Genomic DNA, 18,347 nt, shown 5'->3' with positions numbered 1-18,347 from the left:
TCCACCCCTTCCACCTTCATCAGGAGGGATGTAGTCAGTTCAAAGGAATGGGGGGAAGCCAATAGTCATAATAAGCATAGAGCAAGTAAAGATGGATGACAATAGATAGATACATAATAAAGACAATAGCAAGATAGACTTTTCCAGTGAGATTTTCGAATGTATGTCTTTCCCACAAAGTTTAACAAAGTTCATTATTTTTCGTAAAATTCATATAATTTATTAAACAATTACTATACTTACTAAACAGTCGACTACCTTCCCCTCTCTCCAGTGAGATACTAAGATCTTGAAGAGTCTTCTTCCCTAGAGCTCTAGTGAACTCCTAGACTTGTTCTGTCCTCTCTCAGAACCTCTAGCTTTTCACTCAGAGTGGGTCTTTTCATTCATTTTCTCTATCTTGTTTCAGAAGCACTGGGTCACCAGAGAGGGAGAAGCCATCACAACTCCTTCCCAGGCAAGTGCACTGACACAAGTCACACATCTGTCATCCACACCCTCCCTGGTCATCCCATCCTACCAAGACACCAGTCGATCTCAGGTAGGTAGCAGTCAGGTCAGGGCTTTATTGTAGTACAGTACAAAACCATCCATACATTTTATTTTTAAAGCATTACAATAGAGATGTCCTAACCACAGCAGGAGCAGTTTTTGTTGTATCAGTATCTCAGGGATAGATATAGAGTACTTACACTTATGGAGACTATAATTGCTTTGCATACTGCCATTCATATACCTGAATCCAGCATCAGTAGCCCTTATACTGTATATAGTACAGTTGTGTGATAATTTACCATAACAGACAATGTATAAATAATAAGGTCATTGCTGAGGGATGGGCTCCCTCCTGCTACCTTCTGCTGGGTACAGGTAGCCACTATACATTTTAATGGATCTAATAATAGTTTGCCTGTATTTTGAGACTCTTGACAAAAATATTCTTTCTGCAATTTACTTTTGTGGTGAAAGTATATAAAAGCAGTTCTTTCTTCAGATCTGTATATGGTTTTGATTTGAAGGTCTATACATAAGAAATAGTTGAATATTGTGTGTATTGCTAGCATACTTGTATATTTGCATTATTTTGTATTGCCTGTATGCTTTTTGTATTACCTATATGCTTCTTAGTTCTGTGTCTTTGGTTTAACCTGCTACAAGGGCATTTGTTGGTGCAGTTCTTTGCAAGGGCAGTACAAATCAATGAAATGAGAATACAGACTGCAGTACTTTACAGGACTACCATCTAATAACCATGCCTTGACAATTCAAATCTAAATCCTAGGGGAGGTCTGATTCCTGAAATGCCCAGTCAAGAAGCAATAGCCTGCCCCAAATGGTAACCATTTGAAATACTGTGACCCACTACAGCGAGTCCCAAAATGTGGAGACTGAATGTCCAAGGGAACGGACATACATATGCCAAGTCCAAGATGCCATTTCTCAGAATATTCCCTTTTCTCCAAGGTATGGTGATCTCAGAGCTGGTATATATATATATATATATATATATATATATATATGTGTGTGGGTTGTGTGTGGGTGTCTTGTGTATAAATATATATATAGATATAATATATATATATATATATATTTATATATATATTCTATATATATATATATATATATATATATGTATATGTATATATATATATATATATATATTATATATATATATATATATATATATATATATGTATATATATATAATAAAAATATAAATTAAGTTTAAGTTTGAAAGTGCAAAAAAAGTCTCAGTTCCTTTCCTCAGCTTTTTTCAAGGCAACATTTTGACAGGGTTTTCTATCTTCTTTTCTCATCTTTATTTGTTTGTTTGCATAGATCATTTTGAACATGCCCAATTTCAGAAAACTCAGAAAATGAAATAGGTAAAAAAATCAAAGGTAAGCATTTAATATTTGTGCAAGAAACAGATTTAAATTCTACTTAGTTCTGCTTGTCAATCTACAAACTAATTTAAAGAAAAACTTTCTCATAAAATAAAATAAATTATGCTCAAGATAATAAGATTTTACTGTCAGAAATTCAGGTTCAGAAAAATAAAATAAGAAAATTGTTATTATTATTTCAGTTCATTAAAAACAGAACATTAGGTTAGCAGTCTTTTAGTTTTTTGTTGTTAATCAAAAAAAGTTTTAAAAGAATAAGAACATGACTTTTCTGTTTCTGTGTCAGGTTCTGTTTACACATATTTGTATTTATATTTTTTGTAGTATTACTCACATTGAAATCAAATTTTCTTAGATTTGTCTGAACAATTTATTTTCATGAAATTTTTCTTTTTTGTCAGTTTACAGTTTTCTATGTAATTGTGTTAGTTTATTTTTCATTTTTTTAATTAAATGTTTTCTCTTTCCTTTCTTCTCTTACTTTTCTCTTCCTCTTTTCTTCCCATTTCTATTTTGTTTTATCATATTCCATTGCTATCACAAAATTTCTTGAAGGGAATTATCCAATTGGGATGTGCAATTTTGTATTTTTTGAATGTCAAGTTGTATGATGACATCATAATTTACATCAGTATAATCATGATCACAGTGAGATGATTTTTTTCTTTTTTTTTTTTTTATTACTTTCCTTCAATACTTTTCTTTCCACCTTTTAGAAATTCCTTTAACATTAAACTTTTTAACAATTTTTACTAAATACTACTTTACTAAAGTCTCAAGTGCCCTAGTCTCAAGTGCATACTGATCTCAAGAACTTGCCTGGGAGAGGTGAATTATCAAACTTGTTCTGTACTCCTAACCTCTAGCTGACTCCTCAGAGAGTGGGATCCTTCATCAGACAGGGCTATCTTTCAACTTCTTTCAATCTCACAAAAGCACTGGGTCACCAGAGAGGGAGAAGCCATCACAACTCTCCTTCCCAGGCAAGTGCACTGACACAAGTCACACATCTGTCATCCACCCCTCCCTGGCTCATCCATCCTACCAAGACACCAGTCGATCTCAGGTCATCTAGGTAGCAGTCAGGGCTTTATTCCTGTGTAGTACAAAGCCAGGGTATCCATACATTTTTAAAGCATTACAAACTAGATGTCCTAACCACAGGTAGAGCAGGGTTTGTTGCTGCAGTATCTCAGGGAATACTATAGAGTATCCACACTTATGGAGACTATAATTTGCACTGCTTTGCATACTGCCATTCATATACCTGAATCCAGCATCAGTAGCCCTTATACTGTATATAGTACAGGTATGTGATAATTTACCATAACAGACAATGTATAAATAATAAGATCATTGCTGAGGGATGGGCTCCCTCCTGCTACCTTCTGCTGGGTACAGGTAGCCACTATAAATTTTAATGGATCTAATAACAGTTTGCTTGTATTTTGAGACTCTTGACAAAAATATTCTTTCTGAAATTTACTTTTGTGGTGAAAGTATATAAAAGCAGTTCTTTCTTCAGATCTGTATATGGTTTTGATTTGATAGTCTATACATAAGAAATAGTTGAATATTGTGTGTATTGCTAGCATACTTGTATATTTGCATTATTTTGTATTGCCTGTATGCTTTTTGTATTACCTATATGCTTCTTAGTTCTGTGTCTTTGGTTTAACCTGCTACAAGGGCATTTGTTGGTGCAGTTCTTTGCAAGGGCAGTACAAATCAATGAAATGAGAATACAGACTGCAGTACTTTACAGGACTACCATCTAATAACCATGCCTTGACAATTCAAATCTAAATCCTAGGGGAGGTCTGATTCCTGAAATGCCCAGTCAAGAAGCAATAGCCTGCCCCAAATGGTAACCATTTGAAATACTGTGACCCACTACAGCGAGTCCCAAAATGTGGAGACTGAATGTCCAAAGGAATGGACATACATATGCCAAGTCCAAGATGCCATTTCTCAGAATATTCCCTTTTCTCCAAGGTATGGCGATCTCAGAGCTGGTATATATATATATATATATATATATATATATATATATATATATATATATGTGTGTGTGTGTGTGTGTGTGTGTGTGTGTGTGTGTGTGTGTGTGTATATATATATATATATATATATATATATATATATATATATATATATATATATAGCTAATAATATATATATATGTGTGTGTGTGTATATATATATATATATATATATATATATATATATATATATATATATATATATATATATATACGTTTAAGGGTGTAGGGGTTACAAGGGGGCTTCTTCCTGCAAAAAGAAGTTTTAAGGAGAAGAGGAATTTTTGAAATTCATTTTTCTCTAGGTTTCAGTCTTTTTTTTTCTCTCTTTTCAGCTGTTGGTATTTTGCATGCCAACATTTCAGCAGGGAGCCATACCCACCACTGGTAGAATATCTGTACTTCTGTCTTATATAAATTGCAATTAACTTTTGTGGTGAAAGCACATAAAAGCATTTCTTTCTTCAGCTCCATTCCTTGCATGGAACAGACATAACACCCTATCAGGGTTTCTCATCTCTATGTATTTGTTTTGCAAGAGATTATGCCGCATGTTAAAAACCTGAACATGCTCAGAATCTGAAATAGGTAATCAACCCAAAGTTATTTCAGGCATATCAACACTTTTTTGTATGGAGGGGCAGAAATATAGTCTACTTTTGTAAATCTACAAACTTTTATAAAGAAAAAACTGTAGTTTCTCATAAAATAATTTAAATTATACTTTTTTTTTTAGATAATACTGCAAAGCTTTCAGGTTCTGGAATCAGAGGTAAGAAAATTGCTTTGTGATTAACATTTCTTTTAAAACAGAACATTAGGTTAGTTGTCTTACAGTGAGTAATTTTTTTTCAAAATGTTGCTAATTCCTTTAAGAACATATCTGCAAGATAGCTGTGTTTTCCTGTCAGAACATACCTACACGACGACCGTATTTGTATTATGTGGTGAATTAGTATCACTGACCATTAAAATTGTCTGAACAAAATAGCATCATTTTATTGCTGTGATACTCAGTTTTTGAGTTTTTCTATGTACAGACCCAGTGCAATTTGTTATAGTTTACATTTCTGTTTGTAAATTCCATCTTTTTCTCTCTTTCTTCTATTACTTTTCTTCCCATCTGCATTTCTTTCAGTTTCCTTCCACCTTTATCACCCCCAAATGTGATCAGTTCTTCCTCTGACAGGGACCTAGCCAATAGGGAACTGCATTGTGCAAGTAAAGGAATGTGGGCAGAGATGACATCATAATAACCCGAGAAAATATCAAGATGACAGCAGTGAGATACGTTTTTGTTATGCCTTTCCCACAATACTTTTCAAAGTCCAGTTTAGAACGGTACCCATGTATAATTCATTTAACAATCTAACGTTCATGTATTTTTACTAAACGACTACAGTCCCTAGTCTCAAGTGCATACTATACTCCTGAACAGAAGATCTTCCCTCTTGCCTGGGAGAGGTGAATTATCAAACTTGTTCTGTACTCCTAACCTCTAGCTGACTCCTCAGAGAGTGGGATCCTTCATCAGACAGGGCTATCTTTCAACTTCTTTCATAAAGTGTGTAAATCAAATCATAAAAAGGTAAACCACATGTAATATAATTTAAAACTTAGTTTACATTTTTGAATACTATAAAACATTGCTAATAACTCAAGTAATTCATATTTTTTCATTTTGTTTAGTTTTGATTGCTGCTGTTTTTTCAAGACCCCTGCATTTTTCAGTTTAGATGATCTGCTTTTTGACTAATGTATGTGACATTATCAGACTCACAGTTCTTGGCTGTAGACACAGTAGTACCACACGTAAAGTGCTAAAATAACATTCTGACATCAGTGACATAGAGAGCCATCATTATGACATCATTACTACTGCACTGCAAAAGCATTTACAAGTATATAAATTCCTTTGGACAATACCAGTGACTTATATACAGCAAACAATTTAAATTTGTATCTTAAAAAGAATTAGTGAGTAAACTAGTCCAGATTTATATTTACTTAATAACTTAGAATAAATATATGTGGGTCAAATACTAACAACGACAATGACCACTTTGAAGCAAAAATTACTTAAAAATGTAATAGTTTTGTTGTGATTTATAACATAGCCGCACACTAGTTTCTGACCTCATAATTTGCATCTAAGGTACACTTTCTAATGAGTCCACAAGTTTCTGTGTTTAAATGTTGTGGTTATTGCTTTGTGTCCTTTAATATATTTTTTTCCTTTGGTTACAGGTCTGGGTATATTACCCTTACTGACATATGGATTGGCATTGCTGTTGTGCCTCTTACAAACCTAGACGTTATTGTGATCATCGAGTACAAATACTTCATATCATACATAGGTTGTTGATTGTTTTAGAAATTATATACAAGAATTTACATTAACAATGTAGTTTCATCTTATTTCATGCCTTTTTAAATACTGTATATAGGAATGCTGATGTCTTTATTTTACAAATCTATGTTATTAATTTGATGAAACTGCATTTATACAATGTCATTAAAATAAATATTTTTTTCTTCTTGCAAGAATAAAACTTCGAAGATTTGTATTTTAGAACTGCAAAGTATTTCATTTTCTCTGATTTGAAATGAATGAACTTTATTTGAATAGAAATTAAGTTTGAGAATATTTAGCAGTTAAATTTGTACTAGAGATTTGTCTAAATCTGCAGACACCTTTATAAAGTTGCGATGATACTTTCATTGCTTACTTATGTCATATTATTTTAAATAATATAAATAAGATTAATGCACTTGCTCTGAAACAACTACAGTATCTGACTTCCTACAGTAGTGAAACAGTATAAAATAGCTGCTTTGAAAACATCGACGCAGCAACATTATATGTTATTTCCTGATTTTCATCATTTAAGATTTTATATATGAAGAATAGCACATGACAAGCTGTTTTTTGTTGTAGGATACGGGCATACCTCTGTGTACAGTAAGCATATCTCTCAACCTCTTATTACAAGAAATCTGGACAAAATCTAACAAAATGGGGGACAAAGGCCCAAAAATAGCGACAGACTTTAAATATTGCTCTTATAAACTTAGAAAGTTCCTAAAGTAACAGGGTTTGTGTTAACATACATTTTTGTGAGGGATTTGAAGTCTGAAACTCAAATGTATGTTATTAATTGGTGACTTCAATCCTCAAATCATCCCAGTGATCCATAAATTTTATGAGGAGCAGACCAAAAATATGGACATTCTGCCCAAATATGAACAGTTGAGACATGTGACTGTAAGGTATTAGTTTTACCATGTCCTATCAATGTATGATAGCATTCTTCAAGAAAGCAAAATATGCAGAATATTGTTCCGTTTGCTAAGTGGACCCATATTTTAAAAGTAAAAATCTAGAAGTATTTATGTTTTAGCTGTTGCAAAATCAGTTGTTGTCATCATGACTAGCATCAGCTTCTGAGATTCTTATTGTCCAGTTTATAAGGCCTCAGATATCTAACACGTAAAAGATTAATCTACAGTTTGGGTATCACTTCAATTTCTGCTCTTTCTTCTTGTATATCTTTACTTTCTAAAAATGATGTAATAAATTATTTTAACTTTGTGTAAAGTAGTAAATTACATGTTTAGAACGATATTTTGCCAGTATGTTTTTATCATCACTCCCTTTATATTATAGAAAATCCATGTAATGCTATAGAAGTTATAAGTAAAGCTACCTATAATTTCATTTCATACATTGGCACTCGCCCATCAGAGATAATTGTTTCAGTAATGTATACCACATTAAAATTTAAAAGAAAAAAAAAACACTTTAGTAACTCATTTTCATGCACGTTTTACCATTACTCTGAAATAATCTCCAGTTATCCAGTGCTCATCTCTCCTTCTCTTCAAATCCATAACTAAGATTTTAATAAAGGGGAACTAGATAGGTGTGTGCAACATTCTCTGTCATGAATTAAAAGAAAATGGGGATTTGGGAATTGTTGACAGCAATGTTTTTGTTTGCATTAGGAAAATTCTACACCATGCCAGGTGTCACTTCTCCATCAGGTAGGAGAAAATTACTTTTTCTTACTGACAATAAATCTGAAGTTCTGAGGTTTAAGTATTAGAAATATTAGAAATATGTGTACATAATTATCTGCTTTTTCCTTATTTTCATTATCAAGGATCTCAGATTTCCTCATTGTGACATTATTTGCTGCTAACATAAATTCTTCCTATATAGATTTGTGCATTATACACATAGTGTTTCAAAAAAGAATTAGTGACATTTTATTTATTTATTGGCATTTTATTACGGGGAAAGTCCACTGTTCTAAGCAGAGCCTATTTTCAGTGAAGACCTGAGAAGAAAATGTCCACAAGAAAAAAAAAAGCAATGTCTTTCGGCTTATCCCGGTTAGGGGTCACCACAGCAGATCACCAGTCCGCAGATTGAATAGCAGTGGTGTTTTTACAGTATCGAGTTGCCAGCCCGGTGCCCACCCTTCAAAGAAGGCACACGCACACCCATGCACCTACCTGCATGTCTTTAAAACTCACTCGACCACAGGGAGGACATGCAGACTCTGCACAGAAGGCACACCAGACAAGAATTGAACTGGAGAACCTCTTGCTGTGAGGTGACAATGCTAACCAAAAAGATCCACATCACAAATTTCTTAACAGTAGTACATTTAGAATGTATACATACACTTGATACACACCTAAACTAGTTACATTTTGATATAATTCATCCTGTGTATAGGATCATAGGAGGTTACTAAGCTAAAGGCCCTGGGGCCCTTACAAGCCTAGCCAAGAGTTTTTTTTAAAAAAGAAACCTCAATCAGAACCTGTCCCCATACTGTCAATGATGGACACAGGTGGAACCCCTGGGACAAATTTGTGGTTTCCCATCCATTTATCAAGGTTGCACTTGAACAGGGTCACCCAGGTACTCTGATGTGTATGGGAAGTCTATTCCAGAGACAGGGCAGCCTCTTGGAGACAAACCTATCTCTCCAGCAGGTTTTGTTGATGTCACATATTAGATTTAAGCCTTTTGAGTGGGTAATGCACGAGGAGTTAGACTTATGGATATGAAGCATTTTTAGTAGGGCAGGTTCCGAGATTGCCTTGTAGGCAAGACACAGATCAGCTCTGTACAATCTGTACGATACCAAGTAAAGTGATAGTAATTTGTGCCTGTCCACACAGGACAGGTTTTTGGAGGCCATGGATTCTCTTTGTGAGATATTTCTGTGGCCTTTCCAGTTGGTGCAGAAGTTTGGAGAGGTACATACCATACGGGGTGTAATACTCAATTATTGTTTTAATGAGGGAGGAGTATCGACAGGTAATAACCTCCTTTTTTCTAGATGCAATCCCTTTACTTATGAGATGAACCAAGTAAAAGCTTTTCTGACCACTGCTGCTATATGATGGTCAAATGTGAGATTGTTATCAACCTGAGTACCCAGGTCTCTCACCACAGGTTGTATGCTTAGGGGGTTGCCGTTGATGTGGTAATCAGTGGGGGCTGTGTTTTTGCCGAATGGTATGATGATACATTTTTTTGCATTTAGCTTGAGGCCATGACTTTGGACCAGTCATTAGTTGCTGTGAGACCATCTTGCAGTACATTAACATAATTTAGGGAGTCAATGACAGCACCCAACTTACAGCTGTCCACAAACTTGGTCAGCCACAGGCCTTTTGTCTGCCTGGACATCTGAGAAGTAGATGCCAAATATTAGGGGTCCCAGGACAGATCCCTGGGGAACTCAATTAGTGACAGGTCTGCTATGGGAGGTGGAGGCACCTATTGTGACCTTGAGGATCCTGTCGGTGAGCCAGTTGGCCACCCACCTGATGAGATATGTATTTATGTCGAGTTGTGTTAGTTTCTCAGTGATGCCCGAGTGGGGGATTGTGTCAAAGGCCTTTGCCAAGTCAAGGTAAGCTGTGTGTACTGACTTTCCCTCATCCAACACCTTTGTGATAGTCTCAAAGAAGTCAACCAGGTTCAACAGCAAGATCTGCCCTTGACAAATCCAAACTGGATGGGGTCAACTGCTTGGAGATTGCCAACATTCTTGTTTATTTATTTATTTATTTATTTATTTGCAGTTGGTTTACCAGGATGATCCCCAAGTTTGATGAGTCTTTTGATATTGTTGTATGTGGAAGATGGAATTTCAGCTGATTTCAATTTGAACCCCAAGTAACTTAGTCTCGGCACCAATTCCAAGGATGTGTTGTTGTTACTATGATTAAGAATTAATACCAGTTACAGAGATGTGTTTAGAGGGAGTAAAAACCATTAATTTGGTTTTAGAGGTGCTAGATAATGTTAGATGGTTTGTTTTCATCCAACATTGTTCAGGATACAGAATGCATCTGTGTGAGTTTTTGGAGTACTGGAACGGATGTGGCAGAGCGCAGAATCGTCACATGGCACCTGCATATTGAAGGGTCATTTTTGAGAATGGTACAGAATTATGGAAATCATTTATGAGAGAGGACCCAATATGGAGCCTTTGTTTATGAGATCCATAATAATATGCTCCATGGTTTTACAGATCAGACTTGTCAAGCTAATGGGGCAATAGTTTCCAGGGTCAGTAGTGGCACCACCTTTGTGCAAAAGGATGGCAATAGCAGTTCTCCCCACTGCTGAAATGAAGCCTGTACTTAGGCTGTGGTTGAATAGGGTGCTCAATGGCTAAGCCAGTTCTTCGTGGAAATGGTGCAGAATACAGCCTGGGATACTATCAGGTCCCATGGAAGCTGTGTTATTTGCCATGGATAGGGCCTTTAACACTTGATCTACAGAGATATGAGGTGTGGAACAAGTATCGAGGATAGCAAAAGGGCCTTTGGGATTGGAAACAGGGGTTGAAGTTTGCACTGAACCTATCTGCTAGTAGGTTGGCTAAGTCAACAGGATCAATGTAAGTGATACTGTTAAGTACTAATTCAAAACAAACCTGTGCCTTGCCATGGAGGTTTCTGATGTATCTGAAGAAGGCCTTGTGGTTTCCCTTTGTTTCGGAGGCTAGTTTTGATTCATAATTGGCTTTGGAGGTTTTCGCTAGTAATCTAATTTGCTGGTTGAGGCTAATGAGGGAGCTCTTCCAATTTGGAATTTGTTCCCTTTTACCCTTAGACAACAGTTTCTTCCTTCTGTTATAAAGCCTGTTGATAGAGGATGTCCACCGAACAGGTTTGTTCTTCCTTGAGGAGCAGGCTTTAGTTCTGTTGGGTATGGCTGAGTCCATGCAGTTGTACAGGTGCCTGTATACTGCATTGGTGCACTGTTCAGCATAGTTGTCTGCATCCTCTGAAGGAGTTGGTTGTGTGAAGCTGCTGATACCCTCCCTTAGGAGGTTGTAGTCAGCTTTTGAGAAGTGTTTTAGCTTGATTACAACTGGGGGTGGGAGGTGGGTGGAAAAGAAACTTCGAATGAGACAGTCCAATGATCTGATCTCACCAGGGAGGAACATACTATGGGAGTGGTGTAGTGGTCACCCATGTTGATGAGAACCAAGTCTAGAATGTTAGCACCCCTTGTGGGGGATGAGATGAGCTGGTTTACTGTGTTAGAAGTGATGAAATCAAAGAATGGTTGAGTGAGTGCATTAGTGCAGGAATAGTTCACCCAGTCTATAGTGGGGTAGTTGAAGTCACCAATGATCAGGGTGTTAGGGGGTACCTTGATGGAGTCAAGTAGATCCAGGTAAGAGGAGTGGGTGTCCTGAATCAAGGAAAGGGATCTCTAGCGGGCTATAAATTGGATGAGTGTCTTGCCAACCAGTTGCACCTAGAGTAGCTCCAGTGAGCCATGCTGGCAAACCAGTCTGGAGGTGTACCTGTCCTTAATGAAGATAGAGACTCCACCACTCTTAGTCTTCCTGACCTCATTTTGAGGTTGGAATGTGTGGAAAGAGGTATAGCCTGGTGACCTCATTTTGAGGTTGGAATGTGTGGAAAGAGGTATAGCCTGGTAAGACAGGGGTGCTCTCCACAGCCTGAACTAAGTGTCCGCGACTGCACAGACATCGGTGTCTTCCAGTGCAAGGAGAACCTCCAGTGAGTGGATTTTCAGGTTAAGGCTCCTAGCATTAAGCAGCATGACCTTCAATTTGCTTTTTGAGAGATCTTTTATGTTGGAAGATTTGTCTTTGGGACATTGCCTAAAAAAGGCACAATAGGGAAGGTGAGGGCCTTGGCCAGTATGCGGAATGTCATAATTATTCTTCTGTATTTTGTTGCGCATTGGATGATGCTACTGAAATTATTTCACAAAAGCAATTTGTTAGACTTAACTTATATTCTTTACTCATTCCTCCCACAAGCCTCTGCCTATTTTTTGAAATGGATTGCTTTATCATGATGCTATATATGAAAGCTGCAGTTCTGAAGTATCCTAACTGCATGGTACAGATTTTGTGAGACTAAAAATTGATGATGCAATTTTTCATGTAAGTCTGCTGCTGGTGAGTATGCCTGTACTGTAATTCTATGTTTTAAGTTAGCAAAGTTTGCTAAAATTGTGTTGCTTGCTTGTGTTTGAGTTGTACGTATTAAAGTTGCAAATCAGAATACATTTATTGGCCAACTATCACACATACAAGGAATTTGAATCTGGTTTCAGTGACTCTCCAAGTCCAAGTATGAATCTCATAAACGATATACATACAACTATTAAGAACAAGACAAACAACATACATGCAACTATTAAGAACAAGACAAAAAGATAAATATACATCTATATACAAGGTGCAAAGTGCAACTTAGTGCAAGAAATACTGAAATAAACTCTGAAAGAAACAAGTATTAACAGTTTGTAAACAATGCTGCAGAATTCTCGGTGTCTTGGGAAAAAGAATACCTCAGCCTAAGAAGCTGAGTTAACTGTTTATGAACTTAATGGCCTGTGGAAAAAATGTTCTTATACCTGCTTGTTTTGGTGCGGTTTAATCTATATCACCTGGCTGATGGTAATAGTTCAAAAAGATGATGGCCTAGATGTGAGGGGTCAATGATGATCTTCCCTGCCCTTTTCATGGCTCTGGAATAGTACAGGTCCTGTAAGGAGGGCAAACTAGCACCAATGATAATTTTGGCAGACCCGATTATTCGATGTAACCTATTTTTGTCATGACTGCACAGAGATCCAAACCACACTGTTATGGATGAGCTGAGAACAGACTCAATGACTGCTGTATAGAACTGAATCAACAGTTCCTGCGGAAGGTTGAACTTCCTCAGTTGTCACAGAAAGTACATTCGCTGTTGTGCCTTTTTTGTGATGGACCCTACATTGGTCTCCCACTTCAAGTCCCGGTAGATTTTAGATCCCAAAAACCTGAAGGATTCCATAACTGATACAGCAGTACTAAATATAAAGAGGGGTGATAATATTGTAGTACCACTCCTAAAGTCCACTGTCATCTCCACAGTTTTAAGAGTGTTCAATTCCAGATTATTCTGAATACACCAAAGGCCAGCTGCTCAGCCTCCCATCTGTATGCAGACTCATCACCATTCCTGATGAGCCCGATGATAGTTATATCATCTACATATTTAATATTTAATAAGTTTGACCGAGGGGTCCTTAGAGGTGCAGTCATTAGTGTAGAGGGAGAATAGCAGTGGGGAGAGCACACATCCCGGGGGGTGGGGCATCTGTATTGTGATCATGCAATAGCTAAGATGTAAATTCCCCCATTTTCACCTGCTGTTTCCTATTGGTTAGAAAATTGGTGATCCATTGACAGGTGGAAACAGAAACAGAAAGCTGGGAGAGTTTCAAGTGAAGAAGTTCCAGAATTATTGTATTAAATACAGAGCTGAAGTCCACAAACAGAATCCTTGCATATATCCCTGGGTTGTCAAGATGTTGCAAGATATAGTGCAGGCCCATATTAACTGCATCATCCACTGACTGATCGTCTCGATAAACAAACTGAAGGGAGTCCAACGAGGTAGCTGTAATATCCTTCAAGTGAGCTAACACCAGCCTCTCAAGTCTTCATGACCACCGATGTCAAAGCAACAGGCTTGTAATCATTCAGTCCTGTTATAGTGGATTTTTAGGCGCTGGAATGATTGTGGCTTGTTTGAAACATAAGGAAACTTCGCACAGCTCTAATGATTTATTAAAAATCCAAGTCAAAACAGGAGCAAGTTGATCAGCACAGGTTTTTAAACAGGAGGGTGAAACCCCATCTTTGGATACCAAATATTGTAGGCTGTGGACAGGATCCTGTGTGTGTAAAATACTGTTGCATAAGAAATTGAACCAAACACTGAGGAGATGTGGAGGACAGAACAATTTCATATTGTGTTAATTATCTCAGTATTTTTTGTAGTGTCATAACAAGGGTATATGACAGTACACAAACATAAAGGGTATAAAAACGGTTTGCTATCTCTTGTAGTAAAAAATGGTTACCTTAGTAGACTGCTGGAAAAGTTGTACTTTAAAAGTGCTTCATCAGAATTATACTTTATTTGTTGCACTAGGCACTGGTTGTTTTACTGTACTGTACTCTGTGGTGTTATTATATGCCATTTACTCCAGTGCCCTTTCACCTGGCTTCCCTGTCATTTGACAAACTAATAATGTCCTGTGATAGGTTGGCTGACATAGTGAATTCAGTTATTAATTACATAACATCAGCCAGAACCGAAGGTTTAACTGAAGTGACTCTTTTAATTTAAATTTTTTTTTTTACCTTGGTGCAGTGCCAAATGTTAGTGTTATGCACTGCTTTTCCCAAATGCATATTGGACCACTGTTGCTGGTTTGGGGAGGAACTCTGTCTGATATCGTCATGCACTGTATGTCATTTTGTGATCTGCTTTTGTCTAGACATCATCATATTGACACGCAAAGTAAAATAAATTATAATTTCAAACACTCTCAGCTCAAAATGAAAATATGATACATGCTTATGGTTTTCATCATTTTGTTACTCTTATTAAGTGTGTTTCTGTGTAGTATCAAACAATCCTACCGGAACAGGGAGGAGTTATATGTATTTAGTATGCAAATTATATGCCAATCAGATGCCTGCATTTTTAGACAGATGTACCTATTTCTCAAAATTGTACATAGTTTCTGTGACAGCTCTCTATTGAAATGTCAGCACTCGAAATGCTGAGTGCTGACAAGCTGAAAAAAAAACAAAAACACAGGAAAAGAGCTACTCTCGAAAATTGCTTTTCTCCTTAAAACTTCTTTTTTGCAGAGGGCCAAGCTCCCCTTGCATCCCCATAACCTCCAAACATATATATATCAACTCCAAGATTGCCATACCTCAGAAAAAAAGTGAATATTCCAAGAAACAGCCTCTTGGACTTAGTGTATTTAAGTATGTTCTTTCAGTCATTCACTCTCCACATTTTGGGACTTGCTCTAACAGGTCCTGACATTTCAAATGGTTACCTTCGGGGACTTCAGGTTGAGAGTACGCGTATGTCACAGTAAAAACATACTATGCTGATAGCACACTCACAGAACTGAACACATTCTGCTTCTGCCCTACATCACACAGTAGGACATAATTTCACTTCCAAAATGTCACACTCATATTTATGATCATGTGACAAACTCTTGAGGAATGCAAAATTCTGTGCATTGTATCTAGTTATCATTACTCCATGCATTGCACTTATTTACTTTGTGATCTTTCTGAAATCATATCCATCATTGCTTATGGATAACTGGCGGTAAGTGTACTATAAGTATATCAGGTCTATTTTAGAACATCGAAGTATTACTACATCGAATGTTCTAATACTGAACCATTTCACTCGAAACACCACAACATCGAACACTCAGAACGGCAATTTTTTTCCCAGGGAAAAAATTTGCTGTTACAATAAACATACATACAACACAAGCACACCAACATACATAATCTACACACACACTTCACAAAACCCTACACTAAACCATATATACACTACTAGCTATCCACTTACCTTAACCCAACCCTAACCCTAAGGTCCGTAACTACTGCACACTCACCTTACCTGCTCCCTCACCCTAAAGTTCCTATCGCACACTCACCTTACCCGCTCCCTAACCCTAAAGTCCCTATCGCACACTCACCTTACCCACTCCCTAACCCTAAAGTCCCTATCGCACACTCACCTTACCCGCTCCCTAACCCTAAGGTCCCTATCGCACACTCACCTTCATTTGCACACTTACCTTAACCCCGTCCGTAACCTTCGCTCCACAGTCGAGGAAATAGCGAAGCTGCAGAAACGGCCCACTGAATACTTTCCTAGGAAAGTATTCAATATTCTGCAGCTTCGCTATTTTCAGCTTTTGATGCAAAGAGTTCGATATTAGTACATTCAAAGTGGTAATACTTCGATGTACTAATATAGACCCAGTATATTTATATCATAACCATGATTGTATCTGATGTCTGAGCAGACTTTTATTACAGCACACACAGCTGCATACTGGATTCATGTTGAATACAGTTGCATATAGTTATTTAACAAAACATACATTTCATACCTTACATGTCCTTTGAAAATAACATTACAGCTTTTGCTGAAGAACACGATTACTTTACTCATTGCAATGTTAGATTTTGTTTCTTTCCAGTTTTATACTGTAAATATACTATACCAAAATGAACATATTAAGATTGAAATATTGCATTGTGAAGTAGTTTTAAGTAGATATTAAAAATTATGTGAAGCATTTTCCCAAGGCCTATGCTGTAAATTGAATCTCTATAACTTAACGTCTCTGTTAACAAAACAAAATAAATAAGGAAATTAATAAGATATTGTATTTTTATGTGAGCTCTGCAATAATATTCTTTGGGTGTTAAAAGTTTTATACATAAAACAAGATTAATAGAAATGTTTGATTATTTTTCTCTAGTTCTTCACAGAACTATGTCTCAAGTTAATTTTTATTAGAAGCATATCACTTGGAAAACAAACAGATGAAGAAATTCCATTCTAATAAGAAAAATATGTGTATTAAACTCCTACTTTTTATGCAGTGACAGCAAGATAAATCAATAAGCATCATTACTGATGTCCTGAAAGACTGTTGTTTTGTTGAACTGTCTGTGTTACATTGAAATAACTCCTTAGGAATGATTCATACAATGGTAATAAAATTAAAACTTTATGGCAAGAATTTAATTGAGGTAGAATCTGAAATCTGCAATAATGTTATAATTTATTACAGAACACTAAAATACACAGAGGACTTTTTCTGTGAAAGTTACATTAAATGGATTATCTGAGAATGTTTACTCTCATAAAAATAATGTAGGTATATGACATATTACAATTAATGAATCAAATGATGTATTAAGCATTGAATAAACTGTGTATCGAATATATCTGGATACCTTCAGGAAGGCACTAATATTAATTTCAAGTTGTAAAAGGCAGTTTGGTTTAACATGCTCAGCTATTTCTGTGTCTTAGTGTTGTTCTTCTTCTTTCTGCTTTTCCTGGTTAAGGGTCGTCACAGAGGAACTCCGGTCCACTAATGATTGGCAGTAGATTTTTATGGTGCCGAGGTGCCAGCCCAGTGCCCAGCCTTCAACGAAGGCACACCCATTCATGCATGTCTTTCGAATGCCACTCGACCGCGGGGAGGACTTTCTCCAACTGATATATATATATATATATATATATATATATATATATATATTTTTTTTTTTTTTTTTTTAATAATATTTTGTACATTCATGCTAGGACTATACCTGAACTGTGCATGTTACTGAGCTCTGAGCAAGGTTGCCACATTGGTAAAGGCAAAGTGTGCAGAATGTAGGTGGAACCACGTTGGTAAAGGCTCAGTGTGAAGAATGTAGGTGGAGTGACATATCATCAGTGCATGTTAGTCATAGCCTCCAGAGAAGCAGGCAGGATGTATGACACCTAGTCACAAACTAGCTGACTAAATGACACATTCTACCCAAAACAGAAAACTGACACAAAGTCACTTAATTGCCCCCCCAGAGGTCCTTTATCATAGAGTTGTACCCTCTGTACTCTCTACTTACTATGATTAGTTAATGAGTTGCTGCACTTTTGGGAGAGAAAAAGTTATCTAATGATTTTCCGCTATCTATCCAGCCTGCAGTTCTGCCTTTAATCTTTCAGATGGCTATCCTATTCAAAGGCAGATGAAAAAAAACAAGATATCATCATACATATGGAAGTACTTTACAACAGGTAAAAGTATTGTTTATTGGTGCACTGACTTTCATTTGTTGCTTATGCATAAATACTTTTTTTACTGATGTACGTTGGCATTGACAGATTTAACGTCTGACAGCAGATGCTTGGTTGGATACAGTTTTACCTACTAATCCTATACCATTTCCAAACTACATTTATGATCCCAGTTATGACTTGA

At 36.5% G+C, this 18,347-nt stretch overlaps 1 protein-coding gene across 1 annotated transcript in view; it reads left to right on the top strand.

Moving 5' to 3' along the window:
• Window positions 1–6,501, top strand: part of LOC122817325 (uromodulin-like) — a 275,611-nt gene extending 269,110 nt beyond the window's left edge. Inside the window, exons 9-10 of the mRNA XM_044090542.1 lie at window positions 4,686–4,721; window positions 6,197–6,501. Of these exons, the coding sequence (XP_043946477.1) occupies window positions 4,686–4,721; window positions 6,197–6,261 (101 nt within the window). The 3' untranslated portion in view covers window positions 6,262–6,501. The remainder of the gene's footprint in view (window positions 1–4,685; window positions 4,722–6,196) is intronic.
• Window positions 6,502–18,347: the final 11,846 nt, after the last annotated feature.

Source organism: Protopterus annectens, chromosome 12.part0, assembly GCF_019279795.1.
Source record: "Protopterus annectens isolate FY-2018-M chromosome 12.part0, PAN1.0, whole genome shotgun sequence".
In the NCBI taxonomy this organism is placed as follows: domain Eukaryota; kingdom Metazoa; phylum Chordata; order Ceratodontiformes; family Protopteridae; genus Protopterus; species Protopterus annectens.
This window is presented reverse-complemented; position numbering and strand designations above follow the sequence as displayed.